Source organism: Talpa europaea (genome assembly GCF_964194135.1).
Source record: "Talpa europaea genome assembly, chromosome: 3".
In the NCBI taxonomy this organism is placed as follows: Eukaryota; Metazoa; Chordata; class Mammalia; order Eulipotyphla; family Talpidae; genus Talpa; species Talpa europaea.
This window is the reverse complement of record NC_140069.1, coordinates 138,799,681-138,821,778: the sequence shown is the minus strand read 5'-3', so window position 1 is coordinate 138,821,778 and position 22,098 is coordinate 138,799,681. Positions and strand designations below refer to the sequence as shown.

The following is a 22,098-nucleotide window of genomic DNA, read 5'->3' as shown; positions in this document are numbered from 1 at the left end:
CCCCTCAGCAGAGTATTTCAATCAGTCTGCCTGTTCTGTTCCCTACTCTGTCTCTGGTGGATCCTCTCACCCCCCGCATCTCTGGCCTGTGTCCCAGCTCTTGTGTGCATAAATAAATAAATCTTTAAAAAAAAAAAAAAGATGTCAGATCATAGATTCTACTATAAATGAAATATGTGAGGTGTGGAAATTTCTAGATCCGGAAATTCCAAAAAAGATGAAGACAGATAGACAATCCATCTCATTTGCTACAGTATATCCTGCAGGATAGAAAATGGACGTTGCATTATCTACTGACTCATAGTTGTAATCAATTATAACTTCTAAGCTGCTTCTTATAGTACTTGTACCTCTTCCATCTTCCCCAATTTGATAAGAAAGATGTATACTGGTTATTGGCATGCCTATAGGAACAGACCAATACTAGTTAATACTAATAAAATTCAAATAACTGACATATAAAGAGACTAGAACCTTTCTGTCTCTATTTTAATAGATACCTATTATTTAATAACTAACTGACTCCATAAACTCCAAAATGATCAGAACTTAAATTTAAGAGTTTAAAAGTCCCTTAAACAAAGGGGAAAAGTACAAATGTTCAAAGGTTACACTAGTGATCCTTTCTGTTAATAGCAATATCAGGAAATAACATTTATTCATGCTTTCAAAGCTCCTAATTACTATTCCAGAGTACAAAGTAAAAAAACGAAGCGGGCCTCCCCGGTGGCGCAGCAGTTGAGTGCTGGGCTGCGAAGCTGCCCACAGCCTCTGCAGCACTGGTTCAATCCCCGGCTGCTGGTGAGGGTCTCACTTGGCGCGGCAGACCTCTCCAGCCATCCGCTGTTCCCCTCAGCAGTGTACTTTGTCAGTCTGCCTGTTCTGCTCCCCACTCTGGCTCTGGTGAATTCTCTCACCCTCCTGTACTTCTGACTGTACCCAGAGCTTGTATAAATAAATAAATAAATCTTCAAAAAAATAAAGAAATAAACAAGGCACTTACCTGGCGTTGAGGGGGTCGCTGATGAGCCACCCCAAGGTAGGAACCCATGATTGTAGAAGTCTGAAGAGGCTCTGAGGGACACCAATATTCTAGAGCAAGCTCCAAATTAAAAGGGTTCTTTTTATATAGCTCACCAATCTGCAAAGAGTAAATAAAGTCTGTGGGAAAATATCTAAAACTCAAATATTACTTTAAAATAAACATCTAACCTTTATTGGATTCACTTGTACATTCAAAATATTAAACACACCTGAAGATTTTCAAACTTAGGGAAAGATTAATGAAAGGAGGGAGATAATCCATCCAGCATAATTACTTACCAAGAGCATTAAGTGTTCCAAATCCCTTCTAAGAGAGATGGGGGGTTCATTACCCATCTGCATACTCATATGAATCATTCGAGCATCTTCATCTGCCCGATTCTTCAACTGCTTCACCTATTGGATTTATTACATGATTGAATACATAAATTTATTAAAGAGATTAATAATAAAACCAGAAAATCAAGCAACTATCCAAAAGTGATTACATGAAAGAAAAACTATGATATATCTATTCCATGTTAAGTGAGATAGAAAATTATGCTAGGAATTTTGTTGCAATATTACTATCCATAATTTATAATATCTTAAAACTTCAAGCATTTCTCATAAAATGAGTTTAACTACAGTGTTTCTCAGTACCAGGCATTTTGGACAGAGCTGGATAATGTTGAACACTACAGAATATTTAATATCCCCAAAACTACCCACCAACTAGCAATGTCACTACTACAGTCCATGAAACAAGCAAAACTAACCTCATTCATTTCCCAAATCCACTCTGAAGGACATTATAGTCTGGTTAAAACTATTGCCTTATTATACTTGGGTCAACTAAATGATAACTAAGAAGTTAATTCTCCCTTAAAAATCCTAACTAGACAAATGCGTAATTACAATTGGAGATTTCAACATTCCTCTTTCAATATACAATAAAACACCAGAAAGGAAAGCTAATTAAGAAAAAAAGGAAAAAGACAAAAACAAGCATTAGGAATGAAAGAAGAAATATCACTACAGATCCCATAGACATGAAAACTATAATACAGGAATATTAGGATAAACTAATACCTTATATCAATTTGTTAATTTCAATGAAATGGAGACTAACAGACACAAACCACAAAAGGTCATTCAAGAAATAACCTAAATAGTCCTGTATTGATTAAAGAAAGTTTAGTATTCAAGAATTGTGTAAATAAATTCATTGTTTACCATCTCTAAGCCATTTATGACTTTGTCTTTTCAAATTTCTCACACTTCATCTTTCTAGATGACATTATCTTTCGATAAATCAGAGTTCCATCAGGACTAATGAAAAACTTAAAGCCTCAACCTTTCTAAGGCTTCATTTCTGCAAATGTAAAATGATTTCTTCCTATTCCAAAACTCTGTGATGTTAATCTATCAAGTCCTTCAACACTAAAGTGAACTGTAAAATACTTCTTAACTCTTCTAGTCCAGGTGAGCCCTTAGCCTAAAGGAATTCATTATAATTTATTGTCTATACCTTTCATTTATTCATTACCTGTATTTTTCTGTGTCTATCTTATTTTTCCAACTAGATTATACATTCTTGGCTGGCAAGGAACAAGTCTCCTATTTATTTGTCTTCTTCACTTCTCCAGGAGTACAGGAGAAACTCAGTAAACACCTCATTCATCATTTAATGAATAAACACCTCACTCCTCAATCATCTGTTGCCATTCTGGGTACTTTTTCCATTTGTCCTATGTTTTTGGAATTATGGTATAAGAATTGCACAACAAAATTACAGGTGAAGATCCTTCAGGGTGCTTTTATTATACACACACAGAAAAGATAGTTTTATAGGGCTTTGCTTCCTCATTTACTTCTTGCCACCATTTTGGTGGCCTTCTCAGCATAAAATGGCATACAGAACATATACTATAAAAGAAGTCTGGAATGGCTCTAAAACCCTTTGTTGGATGAAATTTATAGCTCCATCCCTTTATTCAAAGGAATCCTCACTAGAGACGGGCACCCTTCCCCCTAAACATATTATTTTTAAAAAAGGAAAAAAAGAAATTATAAAAACAATCTTTGCATTAGTTTCTTAAATATTATTTTATTTAAATTCATGCAGAAGCCCATTTATATAGTACAGCTAAGAGTCTAAAAGACTATCTATAAAGCTGTAGATTTTCCACTGTGTCTCCTCCAAATCATGTATAAAAGTATTAAAATAGCATGAATGCAACCTTAGCATGAATGCCTAGGGTACCACGGGGTTAATAATTTTCTACCCAGAGAAACATTTTCATTTGCCCATTATTTTCTCAATAAAAACCATGCTCAAAATCAAATATTTCTTCCTTTTAGCTTATTCTCAGCAAATGGCTCCTCATATTATGTTATTTTCATGAATCACAAACTAATTCACAAGGTGTAACACAACTACTGTCCAATTTGAGTCTGCAATAAAACATTTTATTATTTTCCAAAACATAAAGTTAGTTGATCAGTTTTTCATAAAATTCTCCAACTACATTTCCTTATTCTACTTACCTTCATCGGCATAAGTGCAAGGAAATCTGTGATAAGATTATGGATTCTACGAATATAAAATTCCTCCTGATAGAAGTTTTCTGATACCACCACGGATTCAGTGAGGAACAGGAAAACATTGTCAGCAATTGCAAGCTCTGCCATTGCTTCATCTGCTTCTGTGAATTCAGCCAAAGCTAAAAATATATTTAGAAAAACAGCACAGAGAGGAAAAATTATTAAACTAGATTACAATAACTCCTAATACTCTGCTGATGGTTCAAAATTCACATGTTCTCAACCATCTCATATGTGCTACATACAAAATAAGACTGTGCAAAACTATAATTAACTCACAAACCCCAAAGTACTACTGAAAAGGTACATTTGAGAAAAATCACATGTTACTCATAGTAACATCATGAGGGATTTAAAAAATTTACCTTCGAAATGTATGATATAGGGCCTCCCCGGTGGCGCAGCGGTTGAGCTCTGGGCTACAAAGCTGCCCGCAGCCTCTGCAGCACCGGTTTCATCCCCGGCCACCGGAGGAAGGTCCCACATGGCAGGCAGACCTCTCCTGCCACCCGCTGCTCCCCTCAAATTGTACTTTGTCAATCTGCCTGTTCTGCTCCCTGCTCTGGCTCTGGTGAATTCTCCTACCCTCCCGCCCTTCTGACTGTACCCAGTGCTTGTATAAATAAATAAATAAATCTTTAAAAAAGAAAAAAAAAAAAGAAATGTATGATATAACACTGGCGTGGTCAGAGCTAATATCAAAGTATTAACATAGTAAAATAATATGAAAGCTTTATCATAATGATATAAACTGGATGATTCAAAAAGTCATGGCTTGTCACTGCATTCCCATGATATAGTTAACAAATTTCTCTGCCCTCTGAATATAATAAAAATTAATTGATACTCAATTTTTTTGGTAAGAGTATGTAATAGGTGACACTATGTTCTTCCATCAAAAAGTACATTGCTAAAAAAAAAATACATTGCTGATTACATCTTTAAAATTTTAATTACAAAATTACTAGGTAATTTTGTGGTAATCTGGGTTTTGGAAAGAACTGCTACAAAACTTAGTCAACCTGACCATCACAGAAACCAGATAGTGTCTCTGTGACACTAAAAGTACATTATCACTGCCTTGAAAAGGGTCAGAAATAGATGTTAGGATAGTCTCAAGCAAGGGAGACAGATGGGTTAGGGTTGTTTGGTTTTGCATTTTGAAATAAAGCCCACATATCTACCTACATCAACACGAACTTCTTGAGAACAAAATAGTTTAATTTTTTATTATGACTAATGATGATAAATAAAATTATTAATGCTACTAAAATATTAATAACAACTATTAATTCTAGCCCTTCACTTGAATTCACAAATATTGCAATTAAAGTTGCAAGATTTTAAGTTCAATAAACCTCAAAATATATTTTTATAAAACAATATAATAAGACAGTTGATAAATTTTTCAGAAGTCTTTGATAAGAGTAAAAACTTTGTTAGATTACTTTAAGAAATGATCATTTCTGTAATGTAAGGTATTCACCTTTTCTAGAAATTTTTTAAATAGTAACTATAGTAGTCCCTCCTTATCCACAGTTTCATTTTTCATGTTTTCAATTACATACGGTGAACCATAGCATGGAAGGTAATATATATAATAAATAATACTTTGAAAGAGAGACCATATTCACATAACTTTTATTACAGCATACTTATTTGATTAGTACATACAGCTCTATTTGATTAGTATTCTTATTAATCTTTTATTGTACCTAATTTATAAATTAAACTTTATGCTAAGTATGTACATACAGAAAAAAACAGTACATATAGGGTTCAGTAATATCCAGTTTCAGGCATCCACCGGGGGTCTTGGAACATATCCCTTGTGGATAGGGAGGATTACTAAAACAGAAAATTGTTATAATTTAAAAATGTCTATTATAATAATTTATAATGGAAAGCTCATTGCCAAAGCTTATAACTAGTATAACCATAGAAAAGAGATTAAGTAGCCAAAGATAACGGGACTTTTAACCAATCTGGATTCCTATTCTTTTCTACTATTCTGTAGCAAACTGTGGTATATTCTATTGTACCTCTCAATACTATAATTCAGTACAATGAATTATAGTATGTGAATTTGATTAACTATAAAGGGTAAAAAATTAATTCCAAACAAAGAGGTGAAGCAAACAAAGGCTGATGGTACAGAGTTCTGCAAAAAAAAAAACAAAAACAAAAAACAAAATTCATTCCAGTAAAGTACTTAAAGAAATTTGTAACTGAGAACTGAGAAGACATATTTATAGTTCAGAAAAAGAATTTGGAAATGGGGCCTCCCCAGTGGCGCAGAGGTTGAGCTCTGGGTTGCGAAGCTGCCCGCAGCCTCTAAAGCACTGGTTAGATCCCCAGCCACCGCGTGAGGTTCCCACATGGCGCGCAGACCTCTCCTGCTGCGCCTGCTGCTCCTCTCAGCAGTGTATTTCATTGGTCTGCCGGTTCTGTTCCCTGCTCTGGCTCTGGTGAATTCTCTCACCATCCTGTGCTTCTGACTGTACCCAGTGCTTGCATAAATAAATAAATAAATAAATAAATCCTCAAAAAAAAAATTTTGGAAATGAATAAAAACATCTAATTAGCCTTCCATCAGCTTTAATATAAAAAACTGGCCAAAGAAAGACTCTTCATAAAATACAACTTTCTGCAATCCCTTTGAGAACAGCATATCACTAGTAAAATGTTCTAGAATCACACAACCGATAAAATACTGGGATCTGTTAACACTCTAGGACTAGAGAACACTGACATGGACTGTAAATTCTAATGAAATTTTTCCAGATGTATCATAAAAATAAGTGGCATTTCCTTGGGCTTCAAATTACAATAAAACCATAATTCTCACTCTGTTGGTGTAAATTACTATTAATATAATTACCTGCATGTACACAGAGAGTAAGCTATGCTAGAGTAGTGGGTAAAGAGATCGCTACAAGTCAGAATTTCATATCGGTTAATCACGGATCCAAATATATCTTTTCTAATATAGTGAATTTTAAAAATACTAGCTTTTAATTTGACACAATGTGAAAAAGCAGTTCGTAAAAAAAAAAAATTTAAATAGTAAATTTTAATTAAAAAAGTATTTTGATACTACTGTCATTTCAAAACTTAAAATTTTAAGGAAAAAAGGAAGTTCCAAGAGCACTGACACTGGCTCCAAGAATTCGATTTCTTTGGGGAAACAATGGGGGAAAAAATACATACTCCACTATATTACAAAGTATCATTTAATACAACTCTAGATGTCCTCCTAAACTGTTGCTATATAATTAAACGTTGATATGTTGTTTCTCATAACAAGATTACTACAATCAATTTACCAGTCACATCAGGTAGCTGAGAGATTCCCCTCAATGCCAGCGCCCAGGCAAGTCTGACAGTGGCTTGCAGCCCAGGTAGTTTCCAAGGCTGTGAGTCTTGAAGGCGAGAGTGAATTGTTGCAATGTACTGTCTTTCTGTCAACAGGGGAAGTTGATGAATCATATCTGAAAACACAAAAAAGGAGCACTATGCTAAAAAGTAGGAAAATACTCACTTTTGACATAAAGAAGGTCTAAAGGTCAGAAAATCCATGTATTCTCATCAAAAAATTATGACAATTAACATTAATGCTTGACAAACCAAAAGGGACACTATGTGAGAATCACCCACACACTAAAAATAGGAGAAAGACAATAATCCTAAATTTCGATTTCACTGTGTTCAATGATTTTCTTAAAGTATACCATATATTTTAAAAAAGTTAAAGAGCCATAATTTTTTTGGTATATAAATTATAAATTATAAACCAATGTCTTTTATAGATGAAAAAAGATAGAATTTTGTAATAGCCTAAATTTAAAATATCACATAGGTGACCAAAACAAAAGATACAAATTACACACAAGTGTCTACTCTGATTGTAACATAAATGAAACAGCCAAATAATTTTCAATTTACAATTCAATTATACTATACTTAAAAGAAGCACAGGGCTCTGAATGCAAACTAAAATAACAGGAAACACCACTGATTAAGAATGTTTCTTTTACTTCATGATTTCTTTTAAAGATTTATTTATTTATGCATACAAGAACTGGGGTACAGGCCAGAGGTGTGGGGAGGGGGGGTAAGGAATGGGGAGCAGAACAGGTGGATTTGCTAAAACACACTGCTGAGGGGAGCAGCAGGCGAGACAGGAGAGGTCTGCTATACTATGTGGGTTAGCTCCCTGGCCAGCTTGCTAGTGCTAAGACTTTAACCCCCACACCACCAGGGAGGCGCTACTTCATTATTTTCTCACATTTCCTTTGGCTATCCTGTGAATACTCACTCAGTCCAGTGGTTCCCAACCAAGAACATATTCATTTCCTGTACTTTTAAATCTTCAACTGTTATATGCACTAATAATCTACTCCTCCCACTTATTAACGAGATATACAGAATGACTAACAAGACCTTACAATTAAAATGAGCTAAACATTATAAGTGCCCAAAATTGATGTAATTTCAAGCTAATGCAAGAACTTCACATCCTAGTCTATGAAACTTCCACGGCATTCCATTTAGCTTTTAAAAGGTCCAGCTCTTAAACTGTCATTAACACAGCCTACCCTGTAATTCTTTGCTTCATTTTATTCAATACAGGAAAGGTGACCAATATCTTAACTGGAGGGTTCTATGAGGACGGGTGTCACTTATTACGTGACATACACTGGACCATGTGACAACTTGATGGAAAGTAAAGGGTAGATGTGTTTTAAATCAGGATAAAGATGGTCATCAAAGATTAGTGGAAAGTATCTACTATCCTTATCTACCTAATGAGAGGAGATTTGGATAATGTAATCAAAAATGGATAGGAATAAATGTTGGAATAATTATAAATATTTATAAATGACAGCAATCTTCCTTTGTAGGAACCATTTTTGAGATCCTTAGTTCTTAAATGTCTTTATGGTTACCAAGTAAACCTGGTGAAGTTTCATCTGAAACGTCACAGAAAATACAAGTCAAAAATAATATGTTACTAAATGTTATAGCTACTCTTTCTTATTTCTCTTGAAAACTTGAAATGTTAATAAAGAAATAAGCAATTAAGTAAGTCAGGCATGAGTAACTCATAAACATGTATTACATATCCTTTAACACTTGGTTATCCCAAAACCCAAAAGGACAACAGAAACATCTAACAGGTTGCAATTATTTTTAAAATGTGATCTTACATTCTAACATTCAAATATGGGGGGCCTCCCTAATGGCTTAGGGGTTAAGACTCAGTGCTGGGCCTCCCCGGTGGCGCAGTGGTTGCGCGCTGGGTTGCAAGGCTGCCTGCAACCTCTGCAGCGCCGGTTAGATCCCCGGCTGCTCCGCGGCCACAGGAGGAGGGTCCCACATGGCGCGCAGACCTCTCCTGCTGCCCGCTGCTCCCCTCAGCTGTGTGCTTCGGTCCTTCTGCCTGCTCTGCTCCCTGCTCTGGCTCTGGTGAGTTCTCTCACCCTCCCGCGCTTCTGACTGTACCCAGTGCATGTATAAACAAAACAAACAAACAAACAAATAAAACATGCCTCTATTAAAAAATAAATAAAAATATTAAAAAAAAAAAAAAAGACTCAGTGCTATCACCCCTACGACCTGAGTTTGACCCCTGACCAGGGAGCTAACCCATAAGACATAGCAGACCTCTCCTGTCTCACCCGTTGCTCCCCTCAGCAGTGTATTTCAGGAGATCTGCCTGTTCTGCTCCCAACTCTGTCTCTGGTAAATCCTCTCACCCACAGCACTTCCGGCCTATACCCCTGTTCTTCTAGGCACAAACAAAAAAATTTGAAAATTTGAAAAACAAATTCAAATATGGGCCTCCCTGATGGCACAAAGGGTTAAGTCTCAGCACTATGAAGCTATCCGCAGCCACTGCAACACAAGTTCAGTCCCTGGCCAGGGAGGTAACCCACATGGTGCAACAGACCTCTCCTGTCTCGCCCGCAGTTCCCCTCAGCACTGTATTGCAGTGGATCTGCCTGTTCTGCTCCCCACCCTGTCTCTAGTGAATCCTCTCACCCCCCGACACGTCTGCCTATACCCCAGTTCTCGTAAGCATAAATAAAATAAATATTTTTTAAAATATTCAAACACAGGGCCTCCCCAGTGGCGCAGTGGTTGAGCACTGGGTTGCGAAGCTGCCCACGGCCTCTGCAGCGCCGGTTCGATCCCCAGCTGCTCCCCGGCCACCGGAGGAGGGTCCCACATGGCGCGCAGACCTCTCCTGCCGCCCGCTGATCCCCTCAGCAGTGTACTTCGGTCCTTCTGCCTGCTCTGCTCCCCACTCTGGCTCTGGTGAATTCTCTCACCCTCCCGCGCTTCTGACTGTACCCAGTGCTTGTATAAATAAATAAAAATAAATATTAAAAAAAAAATATTCAAACAGATGAAATGAAAACAAAGGAAACAATATACAACTTATACATTAATAGTCAAAATATCACCCATCTTAAATGTTATCTCCACAATTTTAAGTCTGATTTTAAAAAATAATAAATTTAAAAACCCATACCATCTCGTTCCTCTGTGCCTTGTTCTATAAAACTGATATCAAAGCAGTACAGAAGTGCCATGAGAAGAGCCAGATTCACTATATCCAAGGAGCCATTAGCCTCAACTGTCACTCTTTCCAAATGTCCAATAAGGAGCAGAGTGTCATCTTTGCCTAAAGGTGACTGGCAAGACCAGGCAAAAAGGCTCTCTGCCAGAGACTGCCTGCACTCCTTAATGAGATCAGAAACCTAGAAATAAAAACAGATGGTTATCATTATAAATAAATTGCAATGAAGACTGGTTTTATTCCAAAATATAAATTATCTTTATAAAAGCTAATTAATAAATCTATCTCAATTCACCAAAGACCCTAAATTCTCACCTCTGGAATTCTAAACAAACTATCATCAATGCCTCATTTTAATCAGATGGGATGACCAATTTCTGGAAAAATTCATTCCAGAAAAAAGAGTTAGAAAGTCACCTAAAGTGACTAGAAAGAAGTTGAAATAGCTGCAAGACAATTTCATTAACGCAGATGCCTATGCACTTTAATAAGCATTATTAATTTTCCTAGGCCTCTATTACAAGAATATTCTAGTTGTCATAACTTTTCTGCCTCCAAAATATGACAGACAACCCATGAATTTATCTCATTGAACCCTTGCCTCTTTGCGATGTTTCTCATTGCCCAAACCTCTTTCACGCTGTAGTTTCTCAAACTCATTGTTCACATCAATCTGTGACACCAGAGTTAGGATTTTATAAGTCAATCCTTGCTCCATCAGCTCATCTGTAAAGCGTGTTGTTATGGAAATCAGCTCTGGGCTGTAACAAAAGGAAATCAATAAAGTTATAATGAACTGTAGTGTTTATACTTCCTCATCAGATGGATACAGCAAACACTCTTTTCACAATAATATGCATTACTGGCAATAACTGGGATGAATTACAACCTAGCTCTTCTTACCTTTTTTAGGTCACTGGCTTCAATAAACTTCTAACCAGACATAAATGAAATGTTTTTTATTTGTAAACATAATTAAGCAGGTTTATACTGTTGTGTCATTCTTGGCAGAATACTGGGGTATTCATTACTTGACTTATGTTACATATTTTACTTAAATTATACATCATAAAGAGAGGTTTTTGTTATTTCTAAAATTATAATTTTTAAAGACATTTCTAACTAACCCCTGGAAATTCTCAGAAGCAAACAGACCTGAGTTCGAGGGTCCATGTCTTTCCACGCCTAGACTGTATTAAAGCTTTCAGGGAATTTGCAATGCACCGCTTTCCGTCCCAGTATAAAAGAACAGCTACTAATCCCCTGGTGAGGCCAGGGAAATGTGGCTGTTGGTGCTCTCCTAAAATAAGAAGTTGAGAAATAATTCAATAAATAAACATACATGTTTATAGGAAAAAAATCACCATAGGCAATGTTCAGTTCAAAAAATTAGGATCTCAGAGTTTAAGTGGCTCCTCTATTCCAAACACCCATCCGTTGAGTTACTCCTTCCACAACATATCCAAGGGGCCGCCCAACTCAGGCTGGAACATAGCCAATAACATAGACTTCACCATTTTCCAAATTCTCAATTTCCTCTCCATCTGATTTCCATATGCTGGGTGAGAACCTTTTGGTCTCACTGCTGTCCAGTGAACCTAATGTTATTTAACGTCCATTTTACTACACAGGAAATCTTAAAAAATATTTGGAAGTTTCTTCCCCTAGGGTCTTCTCTGAAAATTAAATAAACCTTTTTTTACATTTCCAGTTCACTTGCCCTTTTTACAGCTCTTCTCTAAATAACTACCACTTTGTCCCTTTAAAAAGCACAGTTGGGGGGAGGAGAGGACAGTAAGAACAAAAAGGGAAGGAAGCACAAGGGTCTATGGTGGTGGACTGTGGGTGATTTGGCAGTGGGTGCACTATGGTGGCGATATGTGATGGGGAGATATCCAAATATTGCCTCAATTAAAATTTAATTAATTATAAAAAAAAATACCTAGCCTACAGCTTGTTTCATTTCCTAGGCCTTCCTTCTCCTGTTAGCCAAATCACTCCACTCCCTACTGTTCCCCAAATTCATCTCATTGCTCACACCTCTATACAGACCATTTCTTCTGCCTGGAACCATTCTGTCTTGCTGAATGTACAGCTATTCCACTTGACATAAGCCTACTCATTTTTCAGCAACTACCTGAAGCCTTATGATGTTTTCAAAGATTCTGTACAACCTGAGGCCAACTTAAAATCCTCTTCCCTCTGAATGATCACTAAATCTTGCACAAACACACATTGTGAACTTAATTCTGTCATAATTATTTATGTGTTTTTCAATTACTAGACTATGAGTTCCTTTTTAGTTAGTTGAGGTTTTATTCATCTTTCTATCTATGGAGTCTTAACACAGTATCTCGCCCATGGCAGTCACAGAATAAATGTTTATTAATGTTCTGAATTAAACTCAACACTTGAGGATATCCAGTTAACATCCTTGTCATTGTATGAGTATACTCCCTCATTCTCAATATTATGCTTCTTTTAATGCAGTCTTCGGTCAAAAGGATTTTGGCAGTTGCATTATTATCTTTAGACATATTAGACTTTCAGATAAAATGCCTACATGGCTTCTCCTCATGGCTCCCTTATTATAATTAAAATTAATTTATTTTATGAAAATTTTAATCTTTAGATAGCAGCCAAAGAGACGATTTCAAAATTCTTCCAGATTATATAACTCTTCTGCTTAAAGTTCTTGTTAACAACTTCTCACTGCAATTAAAATAAAATCCAAATTAACTTTCATGGCCTGCAAGCTTAAGTATGACCAGACTTTTGCCCTATCCTTCTTCCTTCACACTCCCTGTCTCTTGTGATACTCCAGCCACAATAGATGGTCTTTGCATCTTTTAGCTCTTGAAGTCTGTTCTGCCTGGAACATCCTTCAGCAACTCTGGCACCTTGTCATCCTGCAGGTCTCAGGTCAAATATCCAAATATTAAATACGGCTTCTCTAAGTCCCTATTTAAAGCAATTCCCTCCTAGCCCCCATCTCTACTTCCTATAGCCTTGCTTTATTTTTTACCTAAGACTCAGTAATGAAATTCTTATTTTTTACCTACTCATGGTCTGAATCACTCTCAAGAAGAAATTCCAAAAAAGCAGTAACATTACCTTCTCACTTTGCATAAGACAATAACTACTTTGTGTTCTAGACTGCATGTGAAATGCATTATTCTTTGCTAGTTAATTATTTTTAACCATTCTTTTTTTGTTTGTTTGTTTTGTTTTGTTTTTATTTATTTTATTTATACAAGCACTGGGTACAGTCAGAAGCGCAGGAGGGTGAGAGAATTCACCAGAGACAGACTGGGGAACAGAACAGGCAGACAGACAGAGGACACTGCTGAGGGGACCAGTGAGGCGCGGCAGGAGAGGTCTGTCGCGCCATGTGGGACCCTCGCCAGCAGCCGGGGATCAAACCAGTGCTGCAGAGGCTGCAAGCAGCTCCACAGCCCATTGCTCAACTGCTGCGCCACCAGGGTTGGCCTGATCACTAAACTGTAGTCTTTCCATTCATCAAAGATTATAGAAAGGAGATATTTAAAATACGGTTTTTCATTAAATTACAGCCTTGAAAGTATACTGGGAATCAATCTAAACAGTATGTTAAACTCGAGTGGGTAATTTTATAATTCTGTACTAGTTTACCATAGGTTTGGCTAAATGTCAACCTACCAGCAAGAAGCAGCTCAACAGCTGCCAATTCTCCAATATCAAAAAGGTCACTGAGGATGAAGGCTTCTTTAATGAGCTGCTCGGGAAGAAGTCGGGTTCCCTGTTGACCCTGAATGGCGACTCCCTCTGTACTGGCCTTCTGAACTTTCTCATGTTGTTGAACATTTTTTGGCTACAATGGTAAAAACAAGTAAATAAGACAATGAAACAGAAACAGTCACATTGGTGATGAGGTATTACAGTTTCCTAGAGAAGTTGATTCCTGGAAGGCAGCCAGGTAATAGGACAGAAGTATTTGTTATCAGATAATTTATAATTAGACTTTTGTGAGGTAGTATTTTACACTACTCAGTTTTGTAAAACCACTGCTAACCTCAATTGAAAAATAAATAAATAAATTTTTTGAAAATTGAGAAAATAAATAAAACCATCCCTGGTTCAAGGAAAAATATTTATTTTACAGTACCTTCAACTCTGTATACTAGTACTACCGTCTCAGTAACTACTTCTATCAAACTCTGAACTAAAAAATGTTAATAGTCACATAACATAGTATACAATTTTTCAACTTTCTAAAAAATTTTTCAAAGTATACACTATATGATAAGTGTTAAAAATTAAGTCTTCAAATGAGAACAAATGGATGTATGAACTGTTGAATTAATTAGTAAGCTGATAGTTTATTATTACCTAAAATGCAGTTTTATTCCTAAAAAGGTCTATTGTATTGAAATATTTAATAAATGACATAAAAGTATCAAATTACTAGAAGGATCATAAAATTGTAGAAATTTATGCATTGAAAAAGGTCACAACGATCATTTACTACAACTGCTCTAGTAACAGGTGTAAAACTGAAGTCCAGGTTAATTAGATGACTTGCCCGTGGTCATGTAACTCTTTATAGCGCCAATACCAGAACTCAGCTTAACTAGCTCCTTAGCTAAAGGTTCTCCTTATGAACAGAAAAAAAAAAACCTAAAACACAAAAGACCATCTCTAGTAAGGTAAACATAAATTGTTCTTAGATGGCCTTGTTAATCTATGAGAGAAAATTGTCAAACAAGAAAAGGCATTCCAAAGATGAAGCCCCTCCACTGAAGAACTCTATTCCTGGTTAAAAAGGATTCCAAGATGCAATGATTGACAATATGCAAGAATTAATTAGTTCAGCTAACACAATTTACATAACATAATAAAGATTTCAACTGTAGAAGAGTGCCTTGACATAAATGAAATCATCAGTTTTACTAAGCTTAGATGTATAACTATAGGTCAGAAATTCTAAGGAGACTCATATTTCTGGAAAATACAAAACTCTCTAAATTGTATTCAAATATTATCATATCTCCTAGCTGGAGATAAACACAATATTAACGTCTATGGAGAATAAAAGGAAGATAATAATTGCCCACAGGGAAAAACTACATTTTTTGAGAAAACTTGAATGGACAAGGATAGTAACATATTCCATTTACATGCATTAAAAGTTGACTTGCTCCTGCAATCTTTTTAATAAAGTAAATTCAAAAAGCGAAAAAGAAAATTTCCTACTGGGTTTCTGAACAATGAGATGAAGTCAGGTTTGTGTTTCTTCAAAATCATGTCAAGAAGGTGGACAGCTTCAGGTTGTCTTCTCCAAAGAGCATTTCCCACTGTTTGCCAAATGTCTTTGTAAGGGCCCCACAGACTTGCAGCTTAAAGAAAAAATAAAACCAGCATCAAATAAAACTTATGTAAAGTTACTGCTTATACATTGTAGTCATGCTCACTGTCACTTTCAAATATACAGTTATACAGGCAAAACATTAATATAAAAGCATACTTTTCAGAATTTAAGACATATCCAGCAAATAGTTTATAAGTGAAGAAATTGAGATCATGTCTAGATTTACCTAGGCAAACTCATCTAACCTCAGCCAAATTCACTGATCTAAAAATATTTAAGCTCCATAAATGAACAGTAAAATATCACAGGGAATATGGGATACAATCCTTGTCTTTAAAAGCTCACACCAAGTTTTATTTCAATAACAATATGAAAAAGGGATATGGGGCCTCCCTAGTGGCACAGAAGATTGAGCACTGTACTGTGAAGCAGTCCGCAGCCTCTGCAGCACAAGTTCAATCACCAGCCAGCCAGGGAGCAACCCACATGGCACAACAGACCTCTCCTGTCTCGCCGGCTGCTCCCCTCAGCAGTGTATTTCATTCACTCCGCCTGTTCTGTTCCCCATTCTGTCTCTGGTAAATCCTCTCACCCCCTGACCTGTACCCCAGTTCTTGTATGAATAAATAAATAAATCTTAAAAAAAAAGAAAGAAGAGAAAGGAAGGAAGGAAGGAAGGAAGGAAGGAAGGAAGGAAGGAAGGAAGGAAGGAAGGAAGGAAGGAAGGAAGGAAGGAAGGAAGGAAGGAAGGAAGGAAGGAAGGAAGGAAGGAAGGAAGGAAGGAAGGAAGGAGAAAGGGATATGATTGTAGCCTCACACAAAAAATAAATAAAGAATTTCAAAAGATCAAAATGATGGCAAAGGTTTCTAAGGGATTGCTGCACACATCTCAGTCCAGGGCATAGACCTGTTCAAGACAACCAAGATCTTCTATCAGATATTAACATTCATTCATTTATTTACCACATCAATGTACTGTGATCATTTGTATTCTTGTCTCCTTTTTTAATGGGAGACATACTAAAGACTCACTACCCCGAAGTCCAAGGTTTATGTTTGCAACAATCAGATATGGTCCCCATGTATGTTTGCAAAAACTCTCAAAGGGAAACTAGTAAAAACCAATCAATCACTCAACAGATGAAACTTAAAACTGTAACATAAACTGTAAAGGATAGTCTTAAGCATATTGAACCGCTGAGAAAACACAAAACCATATAGTTACCAGGACCGTAAGAGTGACATGAAAGATAACTGTAACCTATTAAATGCATTACAATCCTGTGAACAATGCTGACAGAAGGCAATGTACTAAGAAATTTCACTCTAAGGGGTTATGTGCAGGAAAAGCAAAGAATAAAGCAGTCAAATTGGATCATTTATTCACTCAACAAATATTTACTGTAGGCCCTCTATATGCCAGAGACTATAAAATGAGCAAGACAGAGAGGATCTCAGGCTACATGGAACTTAGAGATTGCTGAAACAGATTGAAACCAGAATTCAAAAAGCAATTACCAGTATAACGAAAGCTCTGATGGAGAAGTACAGCATGCTGAGAACACATCTAACAGAGAATCTAACCTACCTGAACGTCAGGGCAAGCAATGATCTATCAGGCCTTTGGATGTGGGGGAGTGGGAATCAGCATGTCTAGGTCTTACACAGAGAGACCACCCAACTCCTGCTTTGTGTACTTGCCAATCCTCTGATTAAAAAAAGTATCATATAAATTTGTAGACTAAAGAATGTGCTGACAAACATGAGCACCCATGCACATATACTCTCATTAATGATCAGTGAATTGGCATACTGGTTTATGTCTTTTCTGAGTTTGATTAAAGAAAAACCAACTGCTGGGATCCAGTCAACTCTGAGTACATAAACTACCAAAGCAAGAGTTCTGCATCTGTCAAAACAAGGACCAACCCCTGCATCCTAATGACCACTTTGAGGTCCTAGTTGGATGGTGACTAGCTGATTTTCCTAGAGATTCTTTTCTTGGCTCTAAATGTGAAGGATAAAGTAGGCTTGAGTCTTAGATTCCAGGCCAACATGGAATTCTTCTTACTAGTAAGAGGGAAATTTGCAAGCAGTAGATGACAAAATAAAGCTGGCACTGTAAGACAATGCTGTGATTGCTGGACTCACTAGAATAGCAATTGTCAGGAACAAGGATGATCGCCAAGTCACCACTCAAAGGAGACAGAACCTCAACTTGGATGAGGACAGTAAAGTAGAACGGAAAGGTCTGTTGTAGTAGTCAGAATTGATAACTAATTGGCACAGGATATAAAGGGAAGGTATCAGAAAAGCCTCTAGGTAAATTTGTTCTCGACTTAAAATTGCTCTAAAAAGTAAAGTTTATAAATAAAAAAAATGCATTTATTTTCACTGATTTTAGAGAAAACTCTAGCAAGTTCACATTTATTTATTCATCCATCATGTACCGGGTAAGGGTACGCTTATAGGGTAGTGAGGAAATACATTCATCATGGAGTCACACCTAAGTTTAACTAACATCCAACATGCACTGCCTTGGAAAGAGGAACACCAGACCCTCAAAGAACTTAAAAGGCTAAGAGAGCCAGAGGACAGAAAAGGGTTTTGGCAAAAGAGGCAAACACCACACCACGCTGGGCTTCCAAACCCATGTTAAGGATTTTTTCTTTATCCTAAAAGATCAAGCAAGATAAAAATTAAAAATGTCACTGAAGGCCCTCCCCCATGGCATAGTGGGTTGAGCGCCGCGCTGTGAAGCTGTCCACAGCTTCTACAGTGCAGGTTCAATTCTCGGCCCGCCAGGAAGAAACCCACATAGACCGGCAGACTCTCCTGCCTCGCCCGCTGCTCCCCTCAGCAGTGTCTTCACTCCATCTGCCTGTTCTGCTCCCCGCTCTGTCTCTGGTGAATTCTCTCATCCTCCCGCGCCTGACCTGTACCCCAGTGCTTGTATAAATAAATAAATCTTTAAAAAAATTTTTTTAAGTCACTGAATATTTTTAAATATAAAAGCATGTTAACCTTAGTGAGAGTTGTTTAAGAGGATGGGGACTGAAAAAAGTGGGAGGAGGAAGCGGAATGATGGAAATGTGGAATGTGAAAACAAATTTCTTGAAAGGATTGACTGTGAAGAGGAACAAGAGAACAGCAACTTGACTGAGGCATGAATCAAGAGTAAGGAGAGTGTACTGGAAAGAAAAGGAAATAAAGGGGTAACAAGGAGAAGAGCTTAAAAGAGGAAGTCACAGAGAAACTGATTGAAAAGCATGCAGCTCTGTATAGGATTTTATGCTTGAGGGTAAAAAAAGAGTTCATGACTCATGGCTTCTATTTTTTTCTGTGACTAAGATTAGGTTAGAAGAGTATGGAAAAGGTCTGAAATAGTCACTGCTGGGAACAGGTCAGGGTGACCAGACTGTCAAGCAGGGCCAATCGTTGTTTACAAACAAGCCTGTATGTCTACTCAGCCGTGATGATACAGGTCACAATACTAGTAAATATGCAGGCGAATTTCAGCAAATTAAAACTCTACAAACTATATTTCCTCTTCCACAACTCTAAGATGTTTAAATTTTTTTAATTGTGAGTTAAAAAAAACTAACATTGAATTTGCTATCTTAGCAGATGTTTTAACATACAATTCAGTAAAGTGCATTCACACTGTAGTAAATAGTTCTCCAGATTTTTTCATCTCCCAAAACTAAGTCTATCCCTGTTAAATAATAACTCCCCATTTTCCCTAAGTACTGGCAACCAAGCTTTGTTTCTATAAGTCTGACGACTTCAGCTATTTCATTTAAGTGGGATCATTCAATATTTGTCTTTTTGTGACTTGTTCACTTATAAAGCTAAATAACATTCCACTGTGTGTATGCCACATTTTGTTTACCTGTTGATTCCTCTATGAGCATTTGGGTTGCTTCCCTAGATGTTAAAGTTTTTAAAAAAATATTCTCTTGCTTTTTAAAAATGTTTCCTTTCTATGTTGCCGATTAAAAAGGACTGCTACAAAGCCTTATACACTGTATAAACTCTTTGCAGCTATTGGCAACAACTTTTCCTTCTTCAATGGTCTATGTTTATTGATAGTAACTTAGGAGGAGTGCATACTGAAGAAATGTGTATCACTACACATAAAACATGCACACACTGCTTTTAATTTCACATCTGGGTGCTAGGGGAGGACAGCAATAGTATGGAAGTAACTTCATTACTAACATTCAGATATATCAGAATTGGGGGTAATAAAAATAATATAATAATACTTTGCTTAAGTAGTAGCATGTAATAATTTAAGCATCTATGACAGGCTTAGAATTATTATCTGTATTGCCTCGGGGAAGTTACTTAACTCTATGTCTCTATTTCCAAATTATAAAATAGGATATTTAATAACTACTATACCATAGGTTTATAAATAGAGTTAAATGAGATAAGGCATGTAAAACATTTGATCCAGTGCCTGTAACACAGTAGGTGCCCAATAAATACAACCTTTCCTTATTATAAAATAAACCATCATATTATTTCCGAAATAGTTCGATCTGCAAGTCAGAATTAGACAACTTTTTGAGACTAGCAGTCCCATTAGAGGGAGGACGGGATGGGAGAAAAAGGGAGGCCTGCATAATGAGAAACAGAAAGCAAGGGCACTGGGGAAAAACTTCTCTGCAAACATTTACTACGCAAATATGGTCTTCATTGTGCCCATGAGGTTCAGTGCATCTTAACCCAGGCACTGACATTCTGAGCAGGTGATTCTTAGATTTCAGCACTGCCCCGCCCACTTGGAGCCAGCAGTGCCAGGAACTTTGCCAATCACAGTGCACCCAACTCTGCCAAATTTCCCCGGGAGGCGGTGACGCCCCAATTTGAGAATCGCCAAAAGAGGACCCACCCCAGATCTCCCAGATTCCTTACCGACTTCTACGCTCTACCCAGCCCCGAGGATCTACTGCTTCTAAGGTACTGGAGCATCCAGAGACGGGCCACACCCGCAGAGTGGGGAGTCATCTGAGCTCGAGGCACCCCCTTCCCGCCCCCTTCCGGACTGTACCCCTCACCATCGAAGATACTCGTCTCCTGCAGGACCCCCAATTCCCATAAGGGGCCCAGTGCCTGCTTTGAACATGCGCTCATGGCTGAAAAAGATCTCGGTTTCTCTGGCCTCACTGCCGGAGACTCACAGTATGCAGGCGAAATGCCGGCCCAAGACACAAAAAGTGGGGGGACGGGAGAGGCCGGGCTCAGTCCTGAGCTAGGAGAAACGAAATCCTGGGCCCCACAGGCCACAAGCCCCCACCCGCCCGCTCTCAAACCCCGGTTCCTGGGCTGGAGCCGCAGCGCTGCCTCGCGCCATTCAAACAGGGGAGGGCGGGACTCTCGTTCCAGAAGCCAGGGGAAAGCGGGCAGCCAGCGTAAATGGGGGCCGGGACCCCGAGGGTCCTCACAGTCTGGATCTCTCCCTAAAGAACCGAGGATCCCCCTGCCCCACAACGTCCCCCGCGCCCCAGCCACACTTACCCGAATTTACCGCCAACAGCGTCGCCATCTTGGAGGCGCACTAACGGCGTCCCCGGGCGCACGGAGGTCCCAGAAAAGGGTGAGGCTGCCCGGCTCGATGCCTGACAGAAAGATCCCACGTTGTCCCGTCCAAACGGCGTGCCCGACCGTGCCAAGCGAACGCAAGTTCAAAAATCGGCTCTCAACCACAGATATTAATTTTCGCCGGAATTAGTCCCATTCGAATAAGGCGAGGGCAACCCGTTGGGAGACGCGAGGCCCTCGGGTTGACGTTGGCTGTGCAGTGCATCCTGGGAAATGTAGTTTTTTTAATGACTGAACTAGGCAAGGTGGGACGCAGATACGGAGACCTAGTTATTGAATAGTTATTGAAATGACATTCCTTTGTGATATTATTTTTTTCTATTTTACTTTTCCGCCCTCACCTCCCCCGTTTGTGATACTATAAAACCTTACATTCAAATCATTATCTCCATTTCAAATTAAACTTCCTTGCATTATTTGCTTATTTTGGGCAGGAAAGTGGGGTGAATGGTGTTAAAGCTCAAAAAGCCATTTGATCTGTCACACACCAAGTTTTCATCGCATTTCTATATACAAAGTGCATTGTGCCAACATAGTTGTAGAGCGTGAAACAAATTATCACTTTTTATTATGAAAGTGGCAATACCTAAACTCCACCCCAACAAAGATTATTTCGAAGCTGTTTGCAGATATATTATTTCATAATCACAAATACTTTCCTACCTAAAAACCCCCAAATAGCTGAACCTTCTTTTTTCATTTGCTAAATTTTAATGGGCTAATTTTCAAACTAAAATATTGTCATTATTGGGGGTGGGGGCGGGAGGGGAGGGATTGGGGTCAGAATGGGGGGGTTGCAATTGTATGGGGAATATAAAAATAAAATTAATTAATTAATTAATTAATTAAATTTGAAAAAATCAAGAAAAAATAAAATATTGTCATTATTACTTACTATAATGTGTAGCTATTCATTAGGGTTTTT

The 22,098-nt window shown here is 37.8% G+C and overlaps 1 protein-coding gene across 2 annotated transcripts in view; it reads right to left on the bottom strand.

Moving 5' to 3' along the window:
• Positions 1–21,117, bottom strand: part of NUP205 (nucleoporin 205) — a gene marked incomplete at both ends in the record, with an annotated part of 66,069 nt that extends 44,952 nt beyond the window's left edge. For both annotated transcript variants that reach the window (XM_084230089.1, XM_084230090.1), the window contains 10 exons: positions 1,004–1,141; positions 1,324–1,440; positions 3,574–3,749; positions 6,957–7,121; positions 10,169–10,397; positions 10,818–10,977; positions 11,372–11,516; positions 13,895–14,066; positions 15,449–15,591; positions 21,090–21,117. In XM_084230089.1, coding sequence (XP_084086215.1) covers positions 1,004–1,141; positions 1,324–1,440; positions 3,574–3,749; positions 6,957–7,121; positions 10,169–10,397; positions 10,818–10,977; positions 11,372–11,516; positions 13,895–14,066; positions 15,449–15,591; positions 21,090–21,117 — 1,473 coding nt within the window. The remainder of the gene's footprint in view (positions 1–1,003; positions 1,142–1,323; positions 1,441–3,573; positions 3,750–6,956; positions 7,122–10,168; positions 10,398–10,817; positions 10,978–11,371; positions 11,517–13,894; positions 14,067–15,448; positions 15,592–21,089) is intronic.
• Positions 21,118–22,098: the final 981 nt, after the last annotated feature.